The 27,467-nt window shown below is 34.8% G+C and overlaps 1 protein-coding gene across 1 annotated transcript in view; it reads right to left on the bottom strand.

Annotated features, from left to right (window-relative positions):
* The window catches only part of Sema3a (semaphorin 3A), a 222,638-nt gene that overhangs the window by 115,056 nt on the left and 80,115 nt on the right, over positions 1-27,467 (bottom strand). The window contains exon 4 of the mRNA XM_042684788.1: positions 25,127-25,246. Coding sequence (XP_042540722.1) covers positions 25,127-25,246 — 120 coding nt within the window. The remainder of the gene's footprint in view (positions 1-25,126; positions 25,247-27,467) is intronic.

The raw sequence follows: 27,467 nt of genomic DNA, 5'->3' as shown, positions 1-27,467 counted from the left end.
GTATTATGATAGAGGATAGTGGGCTTAACAATTCAAGTTGCTGCTACATGAAATACAGATTTAAAAAAAATAGCAAATAATAACGATGTGGTTTGATACTAAGGAAATACTCTGAGAACAAGGACTTATTATTTCTAGTATTTCTCTGTCACCAGTTGTCTCAACTTGTTTTTCTCACTGAATGATAACTAGGGGTATGTGTAATAAATGACAGACTTGAGAAACTAAATTCTGGGTTTTTGTTGAAGGATTATTTGGAAAAGGTATTTCAGAAGCACAAAGAAGAGTTTATCAAGTTGCACAATTTGTTTTTGCTTGATGACCTACACTAGGTTGAATCTGATTTCATCTGTACTAAATTTCATGTTGCTTTAAGAAGACAAGTAGGAGAAGGAAAAGAGATTAGTAAGAAAAGTGTTCAGGAGTAATGGTATAAATACTAGCTGTTCATAAGTCCTATGCAATCCATTCCTTACACTATAACTATAAACCTCTGTTCATGGAGAACCTATTGTACATAGAGTCTTATATTCATTTTTCACTTGTTGGCCTTTGTCCATTTTTTTGTCTTTTGTTCAACTTTCCTTCCTCTGTACTTCTTTCTTCTCTATCTTAAACCTCCTACTTACCTTGAACTTCTTTGGAGCTAGATCAAATAATCTCAGTCTTATTTTGGAACTTTTGTGGTACCTCATATGTAAGTATGCTATACTGGTCTTTCTTTTATATTGCATGTAATTTTCAATCTAAATAGGCATATATTTTTGAAGGAAAAGCATTAAATTTATCTTTAATTTGTAAATATATAATATTATTTCAATCTTAAAATGATTAGAAAAATGTGTTAGTTATCCCATTATTTTGTTTTCCCCACTCTTGAACAGCAAGATAGAAATCACTGCAATATGAATACTAGTTTGAGAATTCAAGCATGAATTGCTTGTAACTTGATCTAGTTGATGTTTAAATCACTTACAGCAGTTAATACACAAAATTATACTCTTTCTAAAGAAGGACTTATTGATGCTTCAAAATCTTTAGTTAATATTTTTTCAAGATATGCAACAATGTGAAAGGACATTTATTTGTTTCATAAAATCACAATAATTGTCTTAACATTTTAGAGTTAAGAAGAGTAAAAAGGCGTTGAAGTAATACTCCTCTGATGACTCAATAAATGGTAAGAGCTGTTAGGGAAAAGAATGTTCCTTAGTGAAAAAGTACATATAAACACTTATCTCAAGCATGTTTTTGTTGCATATTTTCAGAGGACCAGTGTAAAACATCTCTCTTTAAATAGAAAATAAAATCTCAGGATCTCAGTTCAGCTAACACTTTCTTCTGTGGTATTCTATTTGCAAGAGAAAATGTACTTTCATATGCATTGTGTGTATGTGTATTCATAATATAAATATAAGAAGGAAATCCCTTTGTAGAATTCCTTTAAACTAATAACCACTTCTATTAGTAGAAGTAGTCCAAATTTTCTGAAATAGAACCAAGTCCTTACTAAATGCAAATATTTCAATAATAGTAAACTTATGGATATAAATATGTAAAGCATCAATTATTCACATTTTGACAAACGCCATATTTCAAATAATATTTTATATATTAAAACTGAATGTTAGATTTATTATAGTTTTAATTTTGGATAATAAATTTGAAGACGACTATTTAACAGTCTACAACTGAAATAATACATAAGAAATAACAGTAATATCATTGAGTGAATGTTGAAAAAAGATCACTTCAAAGTATTTCTTAACATTTTTTTCATTTAGTCAGTCTCTTCTCTCAATATGATCATCTGAAAATATAACAATTTGTTAAAACTAGTGACAGAAAAACTTTCGTTTGAACATTTTGTTCATATTTAGTTTTTCATACTACAAAACACTGTAGCAATTTGAGAAAGTATTTACAATTTAAACCAATAATTAAGAAATCAATTTTCCTTAATAAGACATCATCACTTTTTTTCTAATAGACACACATCCTGAATTTCATATAACTCTATACACTGCTGAAATCTGAATTTTAGTCAATTCACAGTATTCTCCTTGAGAATATTAGTGAATTAATCATTTTGCTGTGTCAAATACATGCTATTTATTTTCTGACTGAAAAGAAGGAGAAAAAGTTACCTAGAGAGAGTACAGGGAAACTTACTTCCACATAAATTTAAATACCTGATTTTAAATTAGGCTGTGTTATCTCTTGCCAATTAAATTATTTTTTGGAGGAACATAAAAGGAAATTATTTCATCAAAATAAAATTTGACTTTATTCTCATAGGGCTTTTATTCAAAGTTCAAGCAATGGACCTTAATTTTCCTGAAAGGCCCCTTCAAGTTGTTATCTTTTGAATGCCAGTATGAACCTTTACTCCCTTTACTTGATCTCCACCTCCTTGGTTCTTGGCCTAAAACTGTTACATCCCTGTGTTGAACAATACATCCTTTTTGTTTGCTTGTTTGTTTCATTTTGTTTTTGTTTTTTGCTGGTTCTGGGGTGGACTGAGTGCTTTCCACGAGCCTCTCTGTACTCCAAGCTTGTGCCCTACCACTCGAGCCATGGTGCCACTTCTGGATTTTTCTGAGTATTTCATTTGTGATGAGTCTGATGGATTTTTCTGCCCTGGCTGGCTGCAAATGGTGACCCTCAGATATCAGCCTCAGCCTCTTGAGTAGATAGGGTTAGAGATATGACACCCACACCCAGCTTCACTTCATTTTTTAAAACGCTTTTATTTGCTATGTATCAATATTCAGGAACACACTATACACCTTAAGGTAGACCTGCTGCATTTTCTTCAGTGTAGCAATTAAGAAGACCCCCAAATCATTGTCATACTTAACTCAGAATATTAAAGTCTCAAACACAATATATTCTCTTGAATATATGTACATGTATATTATATTAAAGACATATTTGCTATCTCTTATTACTCAGTACACTGCTCAGAGGAAGGAATGCATGAGTTGATAACAAAGGAGAAGATGGACTGACTAAAGCAAATATCTGAAGAAATATCTGCCCAGATAACAAACCACTAAGACAAACAGGAAGAGAGATGGGAAATAGAAAGGAAATGAAAGAAGAGTAAAAGCCTTCAGGTGTCAGCAGGGTTGGTAGAGAGTTTCCCTAAGGAAGATTCAGAACATAGTTAGGTTTAATGAAACCTTACCCCTGTTTTTACTGTATTTGATGTTGGTATAATTTGTGGAGGGGAAGGGAAAAAACTAATTGTTTAAATAGGGATACAGGTGGAACTATTGCAACAATGAGATGTATAAGATGTTATGTCAAAAAACGAACTTTAGAACTTTGGTGTGGGGGGGGGCAGAGGTGGGAGGGCAGGGATAGTAAGGGGAAACAAAGGAGGAGGCAACAATGCTTGAGAAGAAATTACTCATTACCTTGCCCATGTAATTTTAACCACTCTGTACGGTATTTTCACAATTAAAAAAAAAACTTACTAATAAAATAGAAAGAAAGCAAGAAAGCAAGCAAGCAAGAAATCAAGCAAGCAAGCAAGAGAGAGAGAAAAAGAAAGAAAGAAAGAAAGAAAGAAAGAAAGAAAGAAAGAAAGAAAGAAAGAAAGAAAGAAAGAAAGGAAGGAAGGAAGGAAGGAAGGAAGGAAGGAAGGAAGGAAGGAAGGAAGGAAGCAAGGAAGGAAGGAAGGAAGAAACAAACCTAGGAATGATAGGAATGAAAAGAGACAAAGGGATGTCTTTAAACTGGAATAATAGGATACTCTTGCTTTTTGAGAATATTGCTCTGGCTTTGGTGTGGAAATGTGACTGGATAGGACAAGCAGAGAAGTGGATGAAGTAATGAAAGGAGCGCAGTGTAATTTTTGAGCATTGTTTCAGCTGAAATCATAGCCTTGGTGACCTTTACTCCTGGACATTGGTATCCAGCAAAAAAGTCCAGCTAGTTTATTACATGTGGGCACTACCTTAGAGGCAAATGTCTGTCTTCATATGTGACTTATTTACTGACACATTATGCCTAAGACAATAGATTCTTGTCTTCACTACACTTACTCTTTACTGTTTCCTTGAGCTTAAATTATACATATTTTCAATTTTCTTTGAAGCTTAGCACTATATTAACATTATGTTCTAGCCAAGATGAGTGCACAGATGTCATTAATTTACCAATTTGTTTCATAGAATGATTATGATTATTGTTGTTATTGTTATTATTTTGCCAATCCTGGGGCTTGAACATATGTCCTGGGCACTGTTCCTGAGCCTTTTTATGCTCAAGGCTAATGCTCTAACACTTAAGTCACAGCACCACTTCCAGCTTTTTCTGAGTAGTTTACTGGAGATAAGCATCTCACAGACTTTCTTGCCTGGGCTGGTTTCTAACTGTGATCCTCAGATCTCAGCCTCCTGGGTAGCTAGGATTATAGCTGAGAGCCACTGGTACCCAGCATTAATATAATTTTTGTCTATAATGATGGTCTTGTGAACAGGAGAGAACATTATATGCTATTTACCAGATATAAAACTAGGAAATATAGCTATTTCATTCAGAACTGGAGAAAGTATTAAGCCACATGATAGGGGAATCTCTGCTTGATAGGGTACTAATTCTGCATCAACAACAATGATAACATACTTCAATATATAAATACTCTGAAACTTGAAAGCACCTCAAATTTTAAGTATAAATGAATTGTTTATTTGATTTGAATATTCATCATAGTTGAGATAAACAATATACAGGTAAATTTATCTATGCATAAAGATGACTCTCTTCACTTAACTTTGTCATAATAGGAATTTTGATTTCTTAATTTAAACTGAAAATTTGCTAAAGTCTACATTTACAAATTTTCTAAGAGCAATTATATTCTCAAGTTTCCATTTGTATAACTTTGTCTAAGATATTGATAACCACTATGAATTCAAATACAAGCATATTATATAATTCTGTATACAGTTATAGTTTATATATGCATATATATATATACATATCCAAAAATGCATATACCTCTATATGTATCCATGCATATATTCCCATTGAAAACATGTGCAGAAAATTAACTATAGTCTTTTAAGAACTTTAAATATAAGTCCAAGTACAGTTATTTTAATATCTTTTTCCTAAGTCACATTTTATCTCTTTGGACCTTGGAGGTCTTTGAGTATAAAGAACTTTGTCTCTGCATTTTATCTTTCTTTTCTTTTCTCATGCTCTGTGTCAACACCCAACTAGTCTCCACCCTATTCATTAAAACTTATTTTTTTCTAACAGATGTTTCATTCCCTTTCTTTCATGTTATCCACAGAGATCAAAGGTTTTAGCCATTCCTGTCTTTTGTGTGCAGACGTATGTGGCTGAAATTTTGCATGATTCTTGTGTTCACATTGCTTCTCTAATGCTTTGAATTATATTCTTTGATAATATTTGATGTGTGCTAACTGCTTCAACTAATCAAAATCATCTTAAATCCAGCTACTTTCATGAGAAGGAAAGTAAATAGTAAATATTGAAAATATACATATTTTCTGTTATAGAGGCAGTCAGCACATTATAATAAACAAATATATTTTTGTAACACAATCATGAAAATTTCCCAGAATGACGTAGTTTATAATCAGAAAGATATACTTAATGACCAGAGAAATACAGGAAAACTATAGCTATATTTTAACTCATTTTTTGTAATGTTTCTAACAAAAACTTATTTAAAAAAGTATTATCTCTATGCACTTGCATAAAGGGGTTTCAATAAATCAGTTTAAAATTACAATGCATCTTTATCTATGTCATATTGTCCATCATTTTTTCCCATCTTTCCCATCCCTACTCATATCCTCAAGTTATATGGTTCTGTTTTCATATTTAATTAAGTTGATATATTCTTCACAGTCTGCTACATATGGAGAGTGTAGCTTTCATTTCCTTGTACATACTGAGCACTAAAAAAGCAAAGTAATGTACTCTGATGAAGAGGAATCTGGGTTAGCTGTTGATTGGACTGGCCTTGAACTCAGCTGTATCACAAGTTAACTATGAATCTCAGGATGCTATTCAACCAATCTTTGCTTAAATTTCCTGTATTCTGAAGTATAGATGTATTAGAAAAGCTCTACATGAATTATCAGCTATAGTATTTTAAAAACATACTGTGTGTGTGTGTGTGTGTGTGTGTGTGTGTGTGCGCGCGCACCAGTCCTGAGGCTCAAATGCTGGGCCTGAGTGCTGCTTTTGAGCTTTGGTGCTCAAGACTAGCACTCTAGCACTTGAACCACAGCATCATTTCTAACTTTTTGGGTAGATAATTTCAGATAAGAGCTCCATAGAATTTCCCACTCAGGTTGGCTTCCAATGGCAATCCTCAGATATCAGCCCCCTTAGTAGCTAGCATTACAGGTGTGAACCACTGATGCCTGATTAAACATATATTCTTAAGCAAGAACTTTTGAAAGTTGTGGACACAACTTACTGTTACTTATGTATTTGTTCTCAACAAATAAAATAATAGGTATTGTTGAGCTTTTGTTCCGTTTAGTGAAGTTAGAAATGGTTAAAATCTTCCAAATTCATTTTTTATTAAACATTTCCAAAGCATGGAGTGTTTAATTTCAAAATACAAAATGTTAATATATCATACAAAATTAAGAAGAATGAAGGAGGTAGACCAGAGGAGAAACTGGAGGCTAAACAAGCTCTCGCATAGAAAGCAGTTTTAGTGTTCCATTGAACAGTCCTAGGCTAGAGAATCCCACCAAGTGTGGCATCACAGTACAGAGAGTTTGGTCAAAGAGGGAAAATCCAGGCAGCTTGTTCAAGGAGACAGAACTGAGCACTTGCCAGTAGCCATGGCTGCGGTGGCTGCAGCTGCGGCCGCAGTTGCCCTACCAACAGAGAAAGTCTGGGACAAAGGAGCCTGATGTGGCATGTGAGAAGATTCTACTCACTACAAGCAAGAAATGACAAGGAACAGAAATTTTCATCCTGCTGATCGCAGATCAAGGACAGCCCAGGAACCGAGAGTCTGGTGTGAGTAGAGCCCTGACATCCTCACTCATTCTCCCGGAGCCATGGTGGAAAAGGTAGCCCCTCCTCAACCACCAGGGAAGATCTCCATCTTTGATACTGACAAAGGCAGAGCCTAGTAGCTAGCTTCAAACCTGTCCTTGGAAGAAAACAACTGGAGCCATTATCAGATCACAGGAACTTCACCTGACCTGCCAGGCACAGCTCTACCCAAGGGAAAGTTACCTAGCTGAGGAAGAAGAAGCTCTACCCCCAGAGGAATGACTTTCTTCACTGGTTAAAAAGAGCCAGAGGCTGCCCCTCCCCACTGCAGCCTACAGAAAGAATTGAAACTCAGTAAACATAAACCCTGAGAAGGCTCCAGGCTGAGGTCTGTGAGTGTCTCAGGAGCTAGCCCCTCAGGGAAAAGCTACTGATTGTGGATAGGCCTCAACCCTACCCAGAACCTAGCCTCATTACAGCAACTCCAAACTAGAGGAAACAGCCATATCCCTCTTTTGTGATACTCAAAGCAGATCTCTGTCCCACTGAACTAGCCTGGGAGGAGGATCACAAGGTCCTGTGTAAGGCAGAGCTGTCTGCCTGCTCAAACAAACTGACTTAAGAAACCAATCAAGGCACAGGAAAACCAAACACCATAAGCAGACCCGAGACTCCACTAAGAGACTGGTTATGGGCACAGGGGAGATACAAGATCTCCTCCCCCCCCAAAAAAAAAGTCAAATAACTCTTTTTTCTACCTATTATTATTATTTTAAATTGTTTTCTATTTTTTTCTTTTTTCTTTCATAATTTTTACTTTAGGAGTGTATGTGAGCGTGTATGCTTTTCTTTTTTTAAATCTCTTTTGATCTTTTGGTCCTTTTTTCTTTTTCTTTCTTTTTTGCGTGACTTAATTGCTGTTCTGCTCATCCCCAGATATACTTGTCATTGATTATTAGACCTTACATCTCATTGTGCACATACTTAATCCAGAAACATATTATTTAATTCACAACCACTTAGACTTAACTTCTTTAATAGTAGTATTATTTCTTTATACCTATATAACTTTCAAGTATTCCAATTTTAAGAATTTTTTATTTTTTTCATTTTTATCTTTCCCCTCCTCTCATCCTATTCTTTTCTTCTCTCAATACCATTTCTTTATACTTGCATAATTTTGAGTGTTTCATTTTTTAAAATTTAAATATTTGTTTTTCCATTTTTTCTTTTTTTTTTTTTCAATCTTTCTATCATTCTGTCCTATCCATTCCCCTCTCTGAGATTAGGACATGGTTAAATTCACTCTCCTTTTATCTCTCCACATCCCTCTTAATCCTATTTTTTTCCACAATTTTCCCTAAACCTAATCATTTCTGGTTTGCTGAATGCCTCTTTGATGTTCTTAGCCCATTAATCCATAGTTGTTTGATGTTGAATAGATTGTATTTGTTGAACTAGAATGTATCTGCAGCCATTTCCACTGTGCAACTACAGGACTCTGGTTGATGCTTGCCTTAATATAGTGTTCTAGGCACAAAATTGGTGTTACTTTCATACCAAATGGCAAAACAAGCCAGAGAAACACAAGAAAAATGGCAAGTCCAGGTATCTCAGCACCAAATCATGATAATCAGTGACAGAACAGTTAATGAATAACCCAGAGGAGAGTTCCCCAAAAGCTCTACAAACACTACTGGTAAACATGGTGAATGAAACGATTGAAAACCTGCAAAGGACCCAGTGTGAGAGTGATAGAGAGTGAGACGAAGTGAAATAAAGATTAATATAGGAACTTCACGAGCATGTTGAGGCCAACCAAAAATTACTACAGGAATCTCATGTGAGGAAGCTACTCAAAGACTAGTACCGAAATTGTGTGAGCAGGCTGAGAACAGTCAAAGAGAAAGACAGGAATTGCATGAGCATGAGGAAATTAATCAAAGAGTGATACAGGAATTGTGTGAGCAGGATGAAAATAGACAAAGATCAATAGAGGCATTCATGGAATCCATGAACAAAGAACTGAAGGAATTCAGGAGACACAAAGGGAATGCTGAACAGAGCCCATCAGAAGGAAAGGGAGTCCAAGGAAACAATAACCAATCAACTAAGTGATTTGAGAATAAACACTGAACACCAAATTAAGGAAGTAAAGAACTTCATACAAGATCTAAAACAAAGCTCCAACAAAGAATTTGAAGCCACAAAGCCGACCAAGTAGAAGGAAAGGAAATAAAATTGAAAAAAAAAAGTAGAAAGTCTTGACAGTAGGTTAGACCATGAAGAAGATCAAATCTCTAGGATTGAAGACAGCCTAGATATTACACAGAAAAAACATACAACTATACAAGACAAATCCAAGAAATATGATAGATCTATTCAACATTTGGAAGACACCATCAGAAGGCCTAATCTGAGGATAATGTGTGTGTAGAGAAGCACCTAGAGACAGAAGTTAATGGTCTAGGAAATTTATTTAACAGGATCCTAGCAGAGAACTTCCCAAACATGCAAAAAGATAGGCCTATTCAGATACAAGAAGCTTTTAGAACCCCAAATAGACCAAACCAGAACAGGACATCCCACCATTACATTATAATCTGCACAGGATCAATTCAGAGCAAGGAAAGGATACTTAGAGCTATCAAGGAGAAAAGATCAATCACCTATAAAGGGAAATCAATTAGAATCACCTCAGATTTCTCAGCAGAGACGATTAAAACCAGAAGAGTCTAGAATGATGTATGCCATGTCCTAAAGACAAACAACTATCAACCAAGAATACTGTACCCAGCTAAACTCTCTTTCATAACAGGTCACATAAAAAACTGCCATAGCGAAGAAAAATAGAAACAATATATCTCCACCAAACCAGCCCTACAAAACATACAAAACATTTTCTACACATAGAAAACCTATAAGACCACAATAAAGGCCAAGAAACCTCACCCAAAATGAGAAACTAAGAACCACAGGAAGAAACCAGCTGTGGCAGCCCCCAAGAAGGTGGATAACATGGCAGGAATTACCAAACACCTCTCAGTCCTAACTCCCAACATTAATGGACTTAACTATCCAATTAAGCGACATATACTTTCTAGTTGGATTAAAAAGCAAGATCCTTCTCTCTGCTGCCTTCAAGAGTCACACTTTCCCCATAAAAACAAACATTCTAAAAGTGAAAGGCTGGAATAAAATCTACCAAGCAAATGGACCCCATAAACAGGTGGGAGTTGCAATTCCAATATCAGATGAAATTCTCTTCAAATTAAAATTAGTGAGAAGGGATAAAGAAGGTTGCTACCTACTAATTAAAGGATCTCTCTTTCAGGAGGATATTACAATTCTAAATCTCTATTCACGAAAAAAAGCACACCCAAATTCATCCAAGAAACACTACTTTCCCTCAAATCTAACATAGATCTAAAGACATTAATTGTTGGGGACTTTAACACACCACTATCCCCACTAGATAGATCAACTCAGCAAAAACTCAAAAGAGAAAACACAGATCTAAACAACTGCATAGATCAACTAGATCTATCAGACATCTATCAAATATTTCACCCAGCAGCATCAAAATACACATTTTTCTCAGCAGCTCATAGAACATTTCCAAAATAGACCACAGTTTAGGTCACAAAGCAAACTTGTCAAAATTCAGAAACATTGAAGTTATACATTGCATTCTCTCAGACCACAAGGGAATAAAATTAGAACTCAACACCAAAAGCCACCAAAGAAAGTCCTTTAACACAGGAGGCTGAACAACACACTGCTGAATCACCAGTTAGTCATGGAAGAGATTAGAAATACTCAACAAAATACTCAACAAAAATGAACACACAAATTATCAGCTCCTCGGAGACACAGCAAAGGCAGTACTCAAAGGCAAGTTTATAACTCTGAGTTCCTACATCAACAAATTGGAGAGATCTGAAACCAACAATTTATGAGACATCTGATCTTCACTGAAAAAGAGCGGCAAGCTAAACTCCTATCCAATAGATGAAAAGGAATAATTAAAATAAAATCAGAATTAAACAAATTAGAATAAAAAATAGAAAGAATCAACAAAACAGAGTTGGTTCTTTGAAAAAATTAACACAATTGACAGACCCTTAGCAAATCTTATCAGAAAAAGAAAGAACACACCCAAATAAACAAACTCAGAGATGAGAATGGACGCATCACCACAGAAACAATCAAGATTCAGGATATTATAAGGGAATACTTCTCAAACATTTATGCTAATAAGTTTGAGAATCTGGAAGAAATGGACAATTTCTTAGCAAATATTGACATGCCAAAACTAAACCAAGATGAGTTAAACCAACTTAACAGGTCTATATCGAACATTGAAATATAAAAAATAAGAGACCTCCCATCTACGAAATCCCCAGGACTGGATAGACTTAAAGCAGAATTCTACAAGGCCTTTACCAAGAACTCACACCAATACTTCTCCAACTCCTCAATGAAATTGAAAGACAAAGTTCACTACTTAATTCTTTCTATAAAGCCATCATAATCCTCATCCCAAAACCAGGCAGGGACTCATCAAAGAAAGAGAACTATAGACCCATTTCTTTGATGAACATTGATGCAAAATTCTCACCAAAATTTTTGCCAATCAACTTCAACAATTCATTCAAAAATTCATTCACCTTTATCAACAAGATTCATTTCAGGGATGCAAAGCTGGTTCAATATACACAAATCAATTAACATAATTCATCACATCAACAAGAGCAAGGATAAGAACCACGTGGTTATCTCAATAGATGCAGATAAAGCATTTGACAAGATCCAACGCCCCTTTATGATGAAGGCTTTGGAAAAATTAGGAATCCATGGAACATTCCTCAATAAAATAAAGGCTGTATATGACAAACCTACAGCCAGCATTATACTTAATGGTGAAAAACTAAAGCCATTTCCTCTTAAATCAGGAACGAGACAAGAAAGTCCACTGTCTCCACTTCTCTTCAATCTAGTATTAGAATGCCTAGCTACAGCAATAAGACAAGATGCAAACATAAAAGGGATCCAAATAAGGAAAGATGAAGTAAAACATGATCTTGTATTTAAAGAATCCCACGGACTCCACTCCCAAATTGCTGGAGCTGATTTCAAATTTTGGCAAAGTACAGGGTATAAAATTAACCCTCAAAAGCAATGGCTTCTCTGTATGCCAACAATGACAAGAGTGGCTGAAATCAGGAAAGCAACTCCATTTGTAATAGCCCCACAAAAAATAAAATACCTAGGAATTAACTTAACCAAAGAAGTGAAGGACCCCTATGATGAAAAATTTAAAAACCTGAAAAAGGAAATCAAAACAGAACCTAGAAAATGGCAAAACATCCCATGGTCCTGGATATGAAGGATCAACATGGTGAAAATGGCAAAACTTCCCAAGGCTATCTACAAATTCAATGCGATACCTATCAATATTCCAAACTCATTCTTCAAGGAAATAGAAGAGGCAATCCAAAAATTCATGTGGAAGAATAAAAGACCTCAAATACCAAAAACAATCCTTAACAGAAAGAACAGTGCTGGAGGAATATCAATACCAAACTTCAAACTCTACTACAAAGCCATAATAATCATAAAGTTTGGTACTGGCCCAAGAAGAGACCACAGTACCAATAGAATAGAATTGAAAACCCAGAAATGAATCCACAGACCTATAGCCATCTAATCTTCGATAAGGTAGCTAAAAATAGAATGGAAGAAAGAAAGCCGCTTCAGTAAATGGTGCTGGAAAAAGTGGTTAATCACTTGTAGAAGACTAAAGCTGGATCCTTATATATCAACCTGCACCAGAATCAACTCCAAATGGATCAAAGACCTCAGAGTCAAAAGCAGACACCCTGAAAACATTACAGGACGGAATAGGAGAAACCCTAAGTCTCTTAGGCACAGGCTAAAATTTTCTTAATAGAGACGTAACAAATCAAAGAAAGGTTGGACAAATGGGATTGCATGAAGTTGCAGAGTTTCTACATGGCAAAGGACATAGCTAGCAAGATCAATAGAAAGCCCACGGGCTGGGAGAAGATTTTCACTAGCCATACAATGGACAAGGATCTCATATCTAAATTATACTTGGAAGTCAATACCCCAACAAGAAATCCTCAAAGAAACAACTGCCCAATAAATAAATGGGCTAAAGATTTAACGAGACACTTCTCTGAAGAGGAAATAAGAATGGCCAATGGACATATGAAAAATGCTAAACCTCTCTAGCCATAAAAGAAATGCAAATCAAAACAACATTGAGATACCACCTCACCCCAGTTAGAATGGCTATTATCAAGAACTCGAATAACAACAGATGCTGGAGGGGATGTGGCCAAAAGGGAATGTAAACCTGTTCAACCACTTTGGAAAGTAGTATGGAGGTTCTTCAAAATACTCCACATAGAGCTTCCCTATGACCCAGCAATCCCACTTTTGGGCATTTACCCAAATGATCACAAACAAGACCATACTAAAGCTACCAGCACAACTATGTTTATTGCTGTATTATTTACCATAGCTAAAATATGGAAGCAATTCAGATGCCCCTCAGTAGATGAATGGATCAAGAAAATGTGGTATATATACACAATGGAATTCTATGCCTCCAACAGAAAGAATGACATTGCCCATTTGTTAGGAAATGGAAAGATTTGGAAAAAAATTATATTAAGTGAAGTAAGCCAGGCCCAAAGAAACATGGGTCTCATGGTTTCTCTCATGGTTTGCAATAACTTGTAAATGTCTGAGACAAGCAGAAAGGGTCAGATAAGATGATGTTAAGCGAAATGAACCCCAAGATAGGGACGTAAATGGTTTTTTTTTTCCTTTCTTCTTATTGTTTGTAACATTTTTATAAGGTACCACGTGATTTTTTTGTTGCTTTGTGTTATGTCCCTCCCCCACAGTATAACTCCTGTTTTCACTGTATTTGATGTTGGTATAATTTGGGGATGGGCAGGGTAAAAGAAAATTGTTTAAATAAGGATACAGTTTGACCCATTGCAACAATGATGTAAAAAGATGCTATGTCGAAAAATGAACTTTGCAATTTAGGCACAAGAGCGGGAGGGGGGGAAGTGTATTGTGGAGATGGGAGGGAAAGGATGGTAGGGGAAAAATAAAGGAGGAGCCAACAATGCTTGATTTTAAAAAATGTACTTATTACTTGCTCATGTAACTGTAACCCCTCTGTACAGTATTTCACAATAAAAAACATTAAAAAAAAAGAAGAGTGAAGGAATAGTAGTGTAGCAGATGGATGGGTGAGAATGTTGAACAGGGCAAAGTGGATCAAGATGCACTGTATTTATAAACTGCAGTGTTAAATGGCAACTCATTTGTTCAACTCTTTAAAGATAATAATAAAAATGATTTAAAAATTTAAAAAATTTACTTAAAAATTAATCCACCCTTTGAAGCAGTGGAGCAGGTGGCTCTTACTTGAATCCTAGCTATGGAGGAGGCTGAGTTCTGAGGATTATGAATTGAAGCCATCCTGGACAGGAAAGTCTGTGACTCTAATTAACCACCAAATTGTTGGATGTGAACACATATATTTGTGGCTCAAATGGTAGATCACTAGAAAAAGTTTACAGACAGTGCTCATGCCTTGAGTTCCAGTCCCAGGACCAGCTTCTTCCCTCCTCCCTCGCCAAAATAAATGTCTTTAATAACTAGATGTCATTTATTACCAATCTCTGCATCTCATTTCCTCAGGAAAATGGAGACTATAGATTGTCAGGCATGGCATTATAAAAGGAATAGGTGTTCCGTACTTCAAATCTTCCATTTGTCCTTGAGATTTAGGCCAGTCCAGGGCAGTAAATATAGGACAGTAGGCATCTACCTTTTCCAAGTTCAACAACTTAAATATGAGGTAAGGCAGCTATGCAATGCCAACAAATTTTAAATCCAGAGGAAAAAACGCCAGGATAAAAGCACTTAAAGAGCAACTTGAACTCTGGCACATAGACAAAACCACACTTGTAACACTAGAAAGATACAGACTTTTAACTTTTAAGTAAAGGCTAAAATCTCCAGTTGTGATCAGCTCCACTGAGATAACTAGTTGAAATAGAAACTAGTCTTGAAACTGTTAATTAGTAATTTTTTCACTTAGGTGTATATGCTTAGTATGCATTAGATAAGTATTTATTTTTAATCAAGAGACAAATACTGAGGTGTGAAATTTTTGAGAGACCAATTAATGTCATTTCAGTGGCAATGAAAGTCACACAATAAGATGGTGGCAGACTTGTGAATTGATTGTGGATCCCATTAGATTCTTTTTCTAAAACAGCTCAGCATTTCCTGAGATTGCTTTCAGTGACTAAAAATACACAATTAGAATACATTGGTGGGCTGGAGCATAAAAATAAATGAAAATGGACAGTAGTTATTCTATGTGTTTTGATTTCTGACAATTCAAAATAATATTAGTTCCTTCTTATAAGTTTATAAGTCTGAAGGCTGTACTGTGGTAGCAGAACCTTTTTTAATTGTTAGGTATGTTAGGAAAATATGACAAAAAATTAACTGTGGTAAGATATGTTGGTGAATGCCTGTTATTCCAGTACTAAGGAGACTAAGACATATAAATTTGGGACAATTTTTAGTTATATAAAGAATTCTAGATGATTTAGAGAATGATCAAAATAAAAATCAGGTGCTGGTGACTCAGCATCATCATGCCAGTTACCTAGGAGGCAGACATTGGTAGGATCATGGATAAAGACCCGCCTGGGTCTTTAAGACTCCATCTCAACTGAAATAGCTAGTCATGATGGCATACATCTGCAATCCTAGCAATATGGTAGACTGAGTTTAGGAGAATCATGGTTCTAGATTCAGCCTGGATTAAAGACAATGATCTTATCTCAAAAGGTAACTAGAGCAAAATTTGGAAGTGTGGATCAAGTGGAGAGCACCAGGGTTGCAAATGCAAAGCCCTGAACTCAAATGACAGTATTGTCCAAAACAGCAACAAAAATCCCAAACAAAAAAAACCTAATTGACTTTTGATATTCTAGGTCTTTCAAGGATTTAAGGCAATGGTTGAATAAAGAATTATCCTTCAGAAACCTGTGCTGGTGGCTCAAGTCTATAATCCTACCTATTCAGGAAGCTGAGATCTGAGGATCGAAGTTCAAAGCCAGATCTAGCAGGAACATCCATGAGACTCTTACTTCCAACTAACCACAAGAAAAAACTGTAAATGGTGCTGTGGCTCAAGTGGTAGAGAGCTAGCATTGAGCTGAAGAGCTCAGGGACAATGCCCAGGGTCAGAGTTCAAGACCCATGACGGAAATAAAATGAAAAAAAAAAAAACATTCACATAAATATATATTTGTACAAATATATTTGTCTTAGTTGACAAGCTTTTCCTAATTAGAGAGAGAGATGTCATGGCATAGGTTTGCAATCCCAACAATTGGGAGGCTGAGGCAGGGGAATCACAAGTTCAAGGCCATCCTGAGCCTCCTAGTGAGACCCTGCCTTAAAATAACAGAACATATCCAGAAGTTTGAACTTGAGTTAATTGTACATTCTCCCCTCCCCAATAATATTTCAGTAGGCATACTAGCTAAGGTCCCTTTACACTAAGGATAATAGAATAATGAGTATGCCCGTCTATTGTTACTTGATAATTGGATAATTTTCTTCAAAATGAATTCTAACTTTTCCCTCAAAATGAATTTCAGTTCAGACATAAAAACTATTAACAATTTCCCCACCTGTGTCTGGGTAGATAAGAATAGGTGGGTTTTCTTTGTTCAGTCTCCAGATTATATGCAGAGAGAATCAATAGCAGATGTAACTTTCTGTGGGGTATCCAAAAACATTTTTTTAAATCAAGACAGCACTCTCTGGTTACATTATTATCATAATATTTTAAAGAACTCTGAGAAATTGTCACTGCCATGGAATTTTACCAATTTGATTAGTACTGTCACATCTTTAGTAATGAGAATTTCATATTACTTCCAGTGAGGATCTTGGTAATGCAACTTATAATCCACTTAACTGGAAATTCAATGTTTTGAAATTGTTTAGACTTGAATATTAATAAACACATGGTACAGTATAATTCCAATGGGATATAATATTGATGTCATTAGAAAGGCCATATGTTATGGTGGTTATGTGAACAGATTTACTGACTGTGTGATGATAGGTAACTTCTTGAAGCTTTCTGAGCCCTGTCCCCCCCCCCCAAAGATAATGTTTACTTCACAAAGTTGTGATAATCACATGTTAGAATCTTGATGAGAATGTCTAATATGCCAACATTCATGGGATGTAGAAGGGAATCGAGGGAGGGAAATTGGGCAGAAAATTACAAATAATATCCTTATTTAAATTCCACACAACCAGCATCAATTAATGTGTAGTAATTTAGGACAAAAATAAAGCAAGGTTTAGTGGTATTTTTAATAGTAAAATACTTCTTTGTAGGTGCTGTATGTTTAATGTCATTTCTTTCTGTTTGGTTTTTGGTTTGTTTGGAGTGACTTTTCAAACAATGTTTTATTTGAAGCAGAATGCTCATGTTAACTCATGCCTGTAATCTTCATTACTCGAGGGGCTGAGATCTGAACTGGATTGTAGTTCAAAGTCAGTATGGGCAGAAAAATTCTGTGAGACTGTTATCTCCAATTAAGCAGCAAAATGCCATTTTTATAAAGTTCTTTATAAATTTCTTTAAACTCAACTTATTTTGTACTTCTCAGTATCCTTTTTGGAAAAGCAGTATATTCTTTGTGCACTGGGTGATTTTCCATTTTCTATTAGACTATCTTTCTGTCTGCCTTTCTACTCATTGTTTCCACTGTCTTAACATTCCTAAACATTCATCTATCCCACATTCCCCTTTTCAATGTCAGTTTCAATGGAACACACTTATTTACTCATCAAGTGTTTCAATATTTATAATCATAACCTGGTTCAAACTATCTCATCTGACTTTTTGCTGATAAAGCAAATGAATATTTCGATGCAAAGTAGAACACATGTATTACTTATTCAAGAAATATTAATTGTTGGAAATATAATTCTTATAATTACTAAAGTTATATTTCATGTGCATATTGGGCTTTTACTGATTGCATTTCTCACCATTAATATTAGCATCTCACTTACATAAACACTGTTACTTATGTTACCGTAAAAGTCAATTTTATTGCTATAAAATCATTTATCTGAATATAAATTGATTCCAAGATCACTTCAAACCTGAATCAACTCAGATTATTATCCCTTTCTGTTCTCTCAAATCTCTTTAATAAATAAAACACCTATTGCAAAAGGTTCAGTCTACTCATTTCAACTTTCCTTTTTGCTGAACTGATTGATTTATAGTACAATTCTAAGATCTAGTCTTACCTCCTCCCATGTTATAAACTAATTACTTCTCTGTAGCATCCCATGATATATTTTTTTCTCTAAATTTCTGTTGTATTTTATATATTATTATACATCATTAAATGTAACAATATACTTGATTCTGTGTTTTGTTTCGTTTTTTGTTGGTTGTGGGGCTTGAACTCTGGGCCTGGGTGCTGTCCCTTGGTTCTTCAGCTCAAGGTGAATGCTCTATCACATGAGCTACAGAACCATTTCCATGTTTCTGGTGGTTAACGGTGATGAAAGTCTCATGGACTTTCCTGCCATGGCTGTTTGAACTGCGATCCTCAGATATTAGCCTCCTGAGTAGGTAACTGGCGCCCTGACCTGTGTGCTTATTTTCACTCTTTCTAATGTGGCCACTAGAAAAATGGATTTTTTCCTATTTCTATTGGATAGAAATGTCTTTAATGGCTCTAAATGATTGAGGATACATCAAAAGATGTCCAAAAGATGCTTCAAATATGTTTTCTTTAATCAAGCCCTATCAATAATAATCTGATTTGGGGCTTGTGAAGTCAATTCGTATGCAAGTATGAAAGTAACCTTATTTATATGCCATAAGAGATTTTCTTGACCTATCTCTGTCAAGATAAGGTTTTCATTTCTAAAATGAATGTTTTATTTATTTATTTATTTATGTTCAGACCTCAAGTTAGCTGGCTCAAGTTTGGAATGGCTGACATGCTGTAAGGCAGTGAGACACTGTTATCTAGGAGAGAAGCAGAGTTGCAAACATTCTATGTGTGGTGATGCTGCTGCAGCTGAAAGCCATGAAGACCATGAATCTGAGGCTTTAGAACAAGGACAAGGAGATTTATTCAGGCATGAACATAGGAAATGTTTTCTTAAAAACCATCCCCTGAAGGTTTTCCAGTATACGGCCAAGGTTATCCCCTAGTGTGTATTTTCTAACAGTTACTAAATGGTCGCAACTACAAATCTGCGTGTACACTTCTCATACATAATTTTAAGTGACAAAAAATCCCCCCAAACCAACAACAAAACTCCAAGAAATAAAAACAATTATTAAAGTTATTAATGGTAACACCATGTGAAAATGATGTTGCTGTGTATTCCAAAACGTATCTTTTTGTAATGGGATCTTGGTCCTCATTTTCCCAGGTTAGTCACTGGGATGAAAGACCTATGCTACTTGCTTCTCTGGGATGGTTTAATTCTCTCACAAATTTCCGATTTTAACCAAAGCAAAATTTTCTTTTACATATTACACTCTGACCCTATCTTGGCCCTTATTTGGTGGAATATATTTGCCTACTGAGTTAGCTCTTGGTCCTCATTAACCCATGAAAATGAAAGGAATAATCTTGGCACTTGTGTGATCATAAGCCTCATTCATGCTAATGAAGGCACTAAAATGTTCAAATTGTTCATGATTAAGAGGCAGTTTTCCTTTTAATAAGGGATTGAGAGTGGTATCAATGCATCATCATAGCCTCAGGAAACCTTTCTTTTTGTTCAAACACTTTCTGGCAACAGGTGAACCATAAGAGCTAAAAACATGTAACTATGTAACTTTTGGATATGCAAGTTGTGAATGGCATGTTAACATTTCCATTTTATCTCCCACTGGTCTTAGGAATAAAATATTGTGAAATAGCATGAGAAAAAAACTTTTTACAAAAGAATCATGAAAGTAAGAGTAAGTAAAAGAATGTTAATCTCATAGTTATTATATATGTATAAAAACTATTCAAGTCAAATCAAGTCAAAATACAAAACTATGTTTTGAAACATTTTAAATAAAGTGTGAGAATGTAGTTTTCAATTTTATGTTTCTTTTTGTTCATTTTTAATGAGTTTTGAGTTTTTGTTCTAGTCTTGTTTCTAATCATAATTTCATTGCCCTTTCTACCCAACATGGCTAAAAATTCTATTAATTTTGAGAACTGATTTGATTGGTAATATGTACAGTTTAGAATGTTAATAATCCACAGAAAAATCCACTGTTGAGCTACATCCTTTCAGAATTTATGAACTGTGAAGCTTATTCTCAAATACAAATAGCAGATCGTTAAAAATTTTAATTTGCAACATATATGGTAACATTATTTATCAAGCATAACGACTCATATAAAGTTAGTCTTCCAATGTGCTTCAAGCATTCAATAGATTAGAAAAGAAATCCCCAGACACCACAAAGGACTTAACTCTAACTACACTTGGCTCAGGTTAGCAGAGTAAATGAGTGATAGACTCCCTCTGGTAAAGACAATGAACGAGGAAGAAGTTGCCAATGAACCTTGACTTTTTCTCACCTTGCTTAGGTTACTATAAAGCAAATTCACGCTCCAGCGCATGACTTATAAAAGATGGAAATGCACCACATACCTAGAATCAACTCCTCATTACTTTGCAAACAAATCTGAATGGCTAAATACTAATATCTCATTTTTATAAGTAAATACACACTTTACTAGAATAAATGGGTATCAGTTCAAGTTCATTGACAGAATACTACCTACTGCCTAAAAAACATTTTGGTATTGAGATTTATTACCAAAAATCATTTGATGCAGTTTTGCATAAGAGTAAAATTCCTGTTCTTAGTGGGAAAGATAAATCGCAAACCTTTTTATTACATATACAGATATATTGACTGTCATTGTAAAACTGACTGAAGAGATAGCCATTAAGCCTCACTGTATTTCTTAATGTCCCTTAAGTTCTATCATAAATTAAGATCATGACATTATGAGAGTATTTATAGAGTTAATACTTTCCAGTTCTCATCTGGGTCTATTCATTTTTTAAGTTCCCTGCCAGTACATGGAAGAGGCTGATTTGGAATTTGAGAAAACATCCAGAGACTTCTTCGAAAAGCTTTACTTTTCCTAAATTCATACTTCTTTTATTAGCAGATGTAAATTTGAAGGGGAAATACCATATACCTTAAGCCGTTTGGGACTAGTCTGACTCTTAAGGATGACTTACAATTTTCATTTGAATGGAAGAGATGCTGAGAGCTTCAGCTCAAAACTCATCTGTGCTCTAGCCCTGAATCATTCCTTCAGTGAACTCTGCAGGCATTTTATGACAAACATACACATGTGTATGAAGTATGTGACCTCATTGGCAGATATCTGTAGTGTCAAGAGCTATTGGCAGATACCCAAGAATTGATTGACATATATCTTACAGAACTGGAGTTAATTAATATGTCTACCAATTCCCCAATGTACCACAGGAAACAGAAAATCTGTTTAATACAGCAATCAATGACATACTGTGTGTGGTCAAAGGCATTCACTATAGAGTAAGACTAGGTTTTTGGAAGACTGTATTCAAGAATCTATATGCTGCTATTAAAATGCTAGAAAGTAAAAGAAGTCATTTTTCATAAATGAAAGAATAGACTAGGAGATATTTGGCATATTGTTTTATCATTACTTAAAAGCAAGTGGTAATTTTCTCTTATAAGATCTGAAGCTATAAAATGATGAATGGAGCCCTGATTTACTTCAAAAATAATGTCTTTACTTTTGTGGCATTTTGCCATCTAGAATGATAAATCCATAATGTTATTTTCTATCACTAAAGTTTTAAAAATCTTAGAAATTCAATGTAAGACAATGAAGTGTTTTAAAGGAAGAACACTGCTAAGAAAAAGGTGATTGTTAAAATATTGATGAAAGTCTTGAGAAAGCAAAAATCAAAATGTCTTATTTTTTCCTACAAAAATCATTTATAATAGCAAAAGACTGGACCATCTTTTGAAAAGAACATTATATTCTATTATTTCATGTAATTTGGGGCAGGAATTTGCAGAGTATATATGCACTTTCTAAATGACAATTAAGACAAAGGATTCTCTATCTAAAAAGTTACCCAAGTAAAAATATAAGTTGGTAGATCTGAATTTCCCAAGAGTTATTAACTAAAATCCCCCCCAAAACAGCTTCTGTCTTAATTTCTCTTTTCTTTCATACTCTTCTAAGATTTCCATTATTGCCATTCTTTTTCTAGCTGTATAAAGTACATACTGTCTATTTTACTCAACTTCACAAACAGCATAATCGGTTAAAGCCAAGGGTAGTATTTTAAGTACTAGTATAGATCAATTTAAAGCAGATTGTCTCAGAAGGCAGTTTAAGCATTGAAAATTAAATTTGATGTAGTCTAGACAAGCTATCTTGATAATATCTTTTCCAGAGTTTCGTAGATTGCCTGTCTAGACTGCTCTAAGTTCCCCAGGTAATTGCATAATCATCTTCTCTCTGACCTCCTAAACAGTCTGAAATGGGACTTCCCAATTTACAGTTTTCATGAACATAAAAATCATTGAGTTCTTTCTTAAAGGCTCTAAGTTTCGGATTCTCAGTCAAATACTTTCACCTCAAATCATTCCCACTCATTGGAGAAGTCTCTATGGTAAAGTCAATTTAATATTTCAGAGGAAGACATTGTGGACTAAGCCTGGATCTAAGCATTCTTTTACCAGCCCTTCTATATGTAGAGATGAATAGTTGCTGAAAGAAATAGGAAATGTGCTGTTACTTTGATTAAATAGAAAACCGGATTGGGAAAATATATGGGAAAAACTGATAAAACTAGGGGGAAACATGGGATTTTATTTGAAATGTCATCAATATTGTGTAAGCCTCAAATTTTAAAAAGGAGGGATGAAAGTGTGCAGAATTACCTCATAAAGGAAAGATTGTATAGTATAATTTACAGCTTCAGATGAAATGAGGGACATTTAAGGAGTAAAGTAACCTTTGCTATTAAGCAAAAGAGCAATAACTTTCACTTGAAATATATACTTTTATTTTCTAATATTAATTGCTCTTGATCAGCATCTGCTGCCTATCAGACCATTTTTAATTCTCATAGCAGCTGTATAGACTCTTAGAACTTTCCAGACTAGAAACATAGGTATAGGAAAAGAAACAATTTACTTTAGAACAGGCAGTAAATATGGAGCTAAGGTTGGACAAAAACCCTACAGTCTGAGAGGAGAGTGCAAGGATGAGATTAGAATTTTCCAGTGGCTATCCCAAAAAGGTCTATGAGTCATGCAATGCTTCAAGGCATGGGAGGCAAAGGGAGGTAGTAATAAGTCAACATCTCACTTGTATATAGGGATACCTAGGTCCCCAAATATCGAATTTATTTTATCTATAATGAGACAGTCTTAGACAGCATGTGCAAATTTTCCAGTACTCTGCTGCTAGTTGCAGAAAAGGATCTCTAAGGTTTGAACCCTCATATGACACCAGAGCCTATGTTTTCTCTACGCATCTGCAATTAGCAGACTTCATTACCAACCATAGATGGCATGATTCCTGACAGGTCCAAAGTGCACAATCTAATGTGGACAGAGTTCTGCAGAACTATTTCTGCAATTTAGAAAATGAAACAATCATATTGTGTCTGTGTTTTAGAATATCTGATTGACTACTGAAGAAAATATCTGGGGAGGTAGCAATGAAGAAATGGTTTGATCAGAGGTGCTAAAATCTGTGTATAAACATGAAAACAAATATTTGGGTTTCCTTTCCTAAAAATCACTTTTCATTAGTAACTATTGAATGCAGCATCAGGGATAGGTAATGTGCTTGTGTGGAAGCAAGGAACAAAGCACGCATGAGAAGTGGATGGCCAAGGGTTATAGCCAAAATTGTTAAGGTCTCAGAAAGTATTTTATCTTTCCAGACTCATGGGGAGATAAATGGAATTGTGTTTAACCTAGGAAATGTGACTTGCTCTACTAAGATACTACATCTTTTGAATAAAAAGAATAGAGGCATATTAGACTTTTAGGTATTTTAAGAAAGTTTAAATTCTAGGATTTGTAGTGAAGTGGCTAGCATGTAAATTAGATCTTATCTTTAGGATTCCCAGAAATATTTTGTGAACAAATCCTTTTGTTTCTCGAACATTTCTGAATTCCAACTTGGAAGAAAATTCTGTGACAAATGACTTTCTCACCACATGAATATTTTGGTTCTTCTCATGACTTAGTGCCAAAAGTTATAAAAAGATTTATAATTAAAGGTAATTGATAAGCCCAACTCTCTGCTTTCAACATTAGCAATTTTTAAAAATTTTTAATGTTAAAATTTACCTAACTAGAATCCCTTTACTAAATTTTTTCTCTCAAAACATCTTTTAGCAGTAGTAGTTAAATAAAAGAAACACTTTCTCTTTGTTTTGTGTGTCAAGATAATAATCAAGAATCAAAGCAAAGCTTAGCTGAAACAGAATTCCAATGTTAATAATTGGGAGGTCAAATGTAAAATCAGATCAAATCATTATGCTCATGGATGGCATCTTTTCTTAATTCTTAGTTAGAAGAAAACACTAGGTAGTAGGCACTTCTAGCTGAGTGTGGAAATGGAGGACAAGCTGGCAGTATATAAATGAACGAGAAAACAGTACAAGCTCAGCCTGCTGACATCTGCTGCTTTTGCAGAATGGATTGGACTCTGTAATGCTGGGTGAAAACAAATGTTTTCTTCTGCCTTCCTCCTGTTCCACAGTTGTTGTTGAGTGATGGCCTTATTCTTTTTGTATTCACAGATTAAAATTAAAAACAGCATCTGAATTTGAAATAGGTCCCAATGAATAGCAAATAGGCCCTAAATGAGCTGAAAAAGTTAGTAATGAAGCCTATGAATAGGAAAGGTCATGAATAAATAGCATTTTTGAAAGGCAGCTTTACCTCAGGATGATGTCCAACTTCAATATAGGTGCAAACTGGATGGAAAGCTCCAGTTCCACAGGCGTACAAATGAGTCTGATTATAAGCCTTCAGGACCTTGATGAAGTTAGCACATTCTTTCTGCAAAATAAAAGACAAGCAGTGAGCTCTAGCAGTTGGCCTGACTGAGGTACTGTCTAAGGTGCTGGGTGTCTTGGATCATTCATCCCTTTCTCAACTATTTCAGGTCTTATTTACCATTGCATTGTTTTACACCTATTATTGCATGTATTAAAAATATAAACTTTTACCAAGTGCTGTTGCTCATGCCTGTATTCCTAGCTTCTTAGGAAGGCTGACATTTGAGGATAATACATCAAAGTCAAGGAAGAAAAAGTCCACACACACACACACACACACACACACACACACACACACACACATTTTCCTTATTCTTGGGGATGTAACAAAATGATATTGAATGATATGATGTTCCATTACTCTTCACTAAAACTATTTGTACACGAGTTGAATAAAATTTCCAGATAATCAATAAGATGATTTTTCTAGACATGAGGAGAGAAGCAAAGTTTTTACACAATAAATTACCTAAACAAGATAATGATAAAAAGTTTCCCTACAAAAATTAGTGATGAGTTTTAGGAAAGAAACAAAAATGACAGTTAACAGGAAAACCAAACATTATTAGTTATTTGTTCAATTTTCAAATAGGTATTCACATTCTACATAGCATGAAGTGAATTTTTTTCTCTTGATTTGCTATTAGACTTCCTTAAGTTTTATTTTTGTTTGCCTGTAAATATTTGATAAAGAAGCAAATCTGTAACTGTAAATAAAGGTAAACATGCAGAGAAGACTGGAACATAAATGAGACAGACAAACCTTATCAGAGAACTGGGTCAGTCAGGAAGTTTGTGACTGTTCTAAGTCTGTAAAGTATTCTCTATGACCTTTGACTTCTCAGGTGTCTAGTCAGAGTGTATTTGCACCTATGTAGTCAGTTGGAGTTTATAACTGAAGTGTTATAATCATTTGAGTACATTTCCACATGAGTTTTGTATTCTGTCTTTGCAGCTGATGATTTTGTTCGTAACTCCACTGGCCCATAAAATAAAAACCAGACAACCAAACTTATGCAGAATAATTGACATTTAAATTCAAGGAACTGCTTTTCAGCAGAACTTATCTTTCTAAGACTAAATAGATTCATATCCTTTGACTATATAAAGAAGAATTAGTTCTACTTAAAGTATAATATGAAAATCTCAATTTATGATATCTCCTTTCTTAACATAAGTAATTTATATGGGAAGAGGTAACTAGAATTTATATTTTTTCTACTGTTCTATCAAAAAATCCCAAATGTTTCTTTTGTCGGTTAAAGCATTATAACAATTAAAATTATGCCCTCAATCCTGATGACTACAAGTTGTTCTATATGATGAAAAATTCCATAGCTCTAATTATGTACATATCCCCTTCATTTCTCACATCGAAGAGGTTACAGTTTAGGTAAAATGATGCAACGAATAAAACTTAACTTTCACTACTCTTAGGAACTCTTCATTCTCTTACATTCCTCCTCCTTCCCCTGGAGGATAGGGCATGAATGTTTGGGCAGAGGAAGGAACTTGCGGAAGGACGGGAAACATCTGATAAACTCATTTATAAATGAGGCATTCATGAATCTAACCCGAAGGATACATTTGTACTCTTTTCGAAATTCAATCACGTGTAAAGAAGCCATTTTTCAGGAATATTTTACTTTGAAACATGTAGGTGGTCACACATTTTGTTTTCACATAAAGACAATCATCTCTCATTGTGGGCTCCATATTGAAGTGTACAAGATGATAAATAGCAAGTTCCAGCACCGTATGTCAAAACCATGATATTGGCTGTGTGTATCTTGGTAAGCAAACGGATATTCTAATAAATATAAAAGTGGCAGACCCAGATGGATGTCTTGTTCATTTTAGAAAAGAATAGGACTTTAGCTTGCTACCATGCATGTCATGATGTGCATGCCATTTTATACACCATTCCAATTTCTCTAGCTCTATCGGTGACACCTGAGTGCCTCCTAAAAAATTTAATAACAGAACACGGTTCTGCATAATAATAAAAGAAAATAATATATATGTATAAGAACTTCAAAACAATGGAATGCTCATGCCACCTCTGAAAACGTTATAGATATTATGAGCCTTTCAGTTCTAATAGATTAGATAGCTAATTAGCAATTTATCAGTGACTAAGTCTGTCCTTTCAAGGAAACTTAGCAGATTATAATTAATGCACAGAAACTCTCCAAGCTTTTGAGAGCCACAAAATTGGACCA

This window comes from Dipodomys spectabilis, unplaced genomic scaffold (assembly GCF_019054845.1).
Source record: "Dipodomys spectabilis isolate Male_0828 unplaced genomic scaffold, ASM1905484v1 ptg000089l, whole genome shotgun sequence".
Taxonomy (NCBI): domain Eukaryota; kingdom Metazoa; phylum Chordata; class Mammalia; order Rodentia; family Heteromyidae; genus Dipodomys; species Dipodomys spectabilis.
Note: the sequence above shows the minus strand (reverse complement) of the source record. Positions and strands in the feature narration are given on the sequence as shown.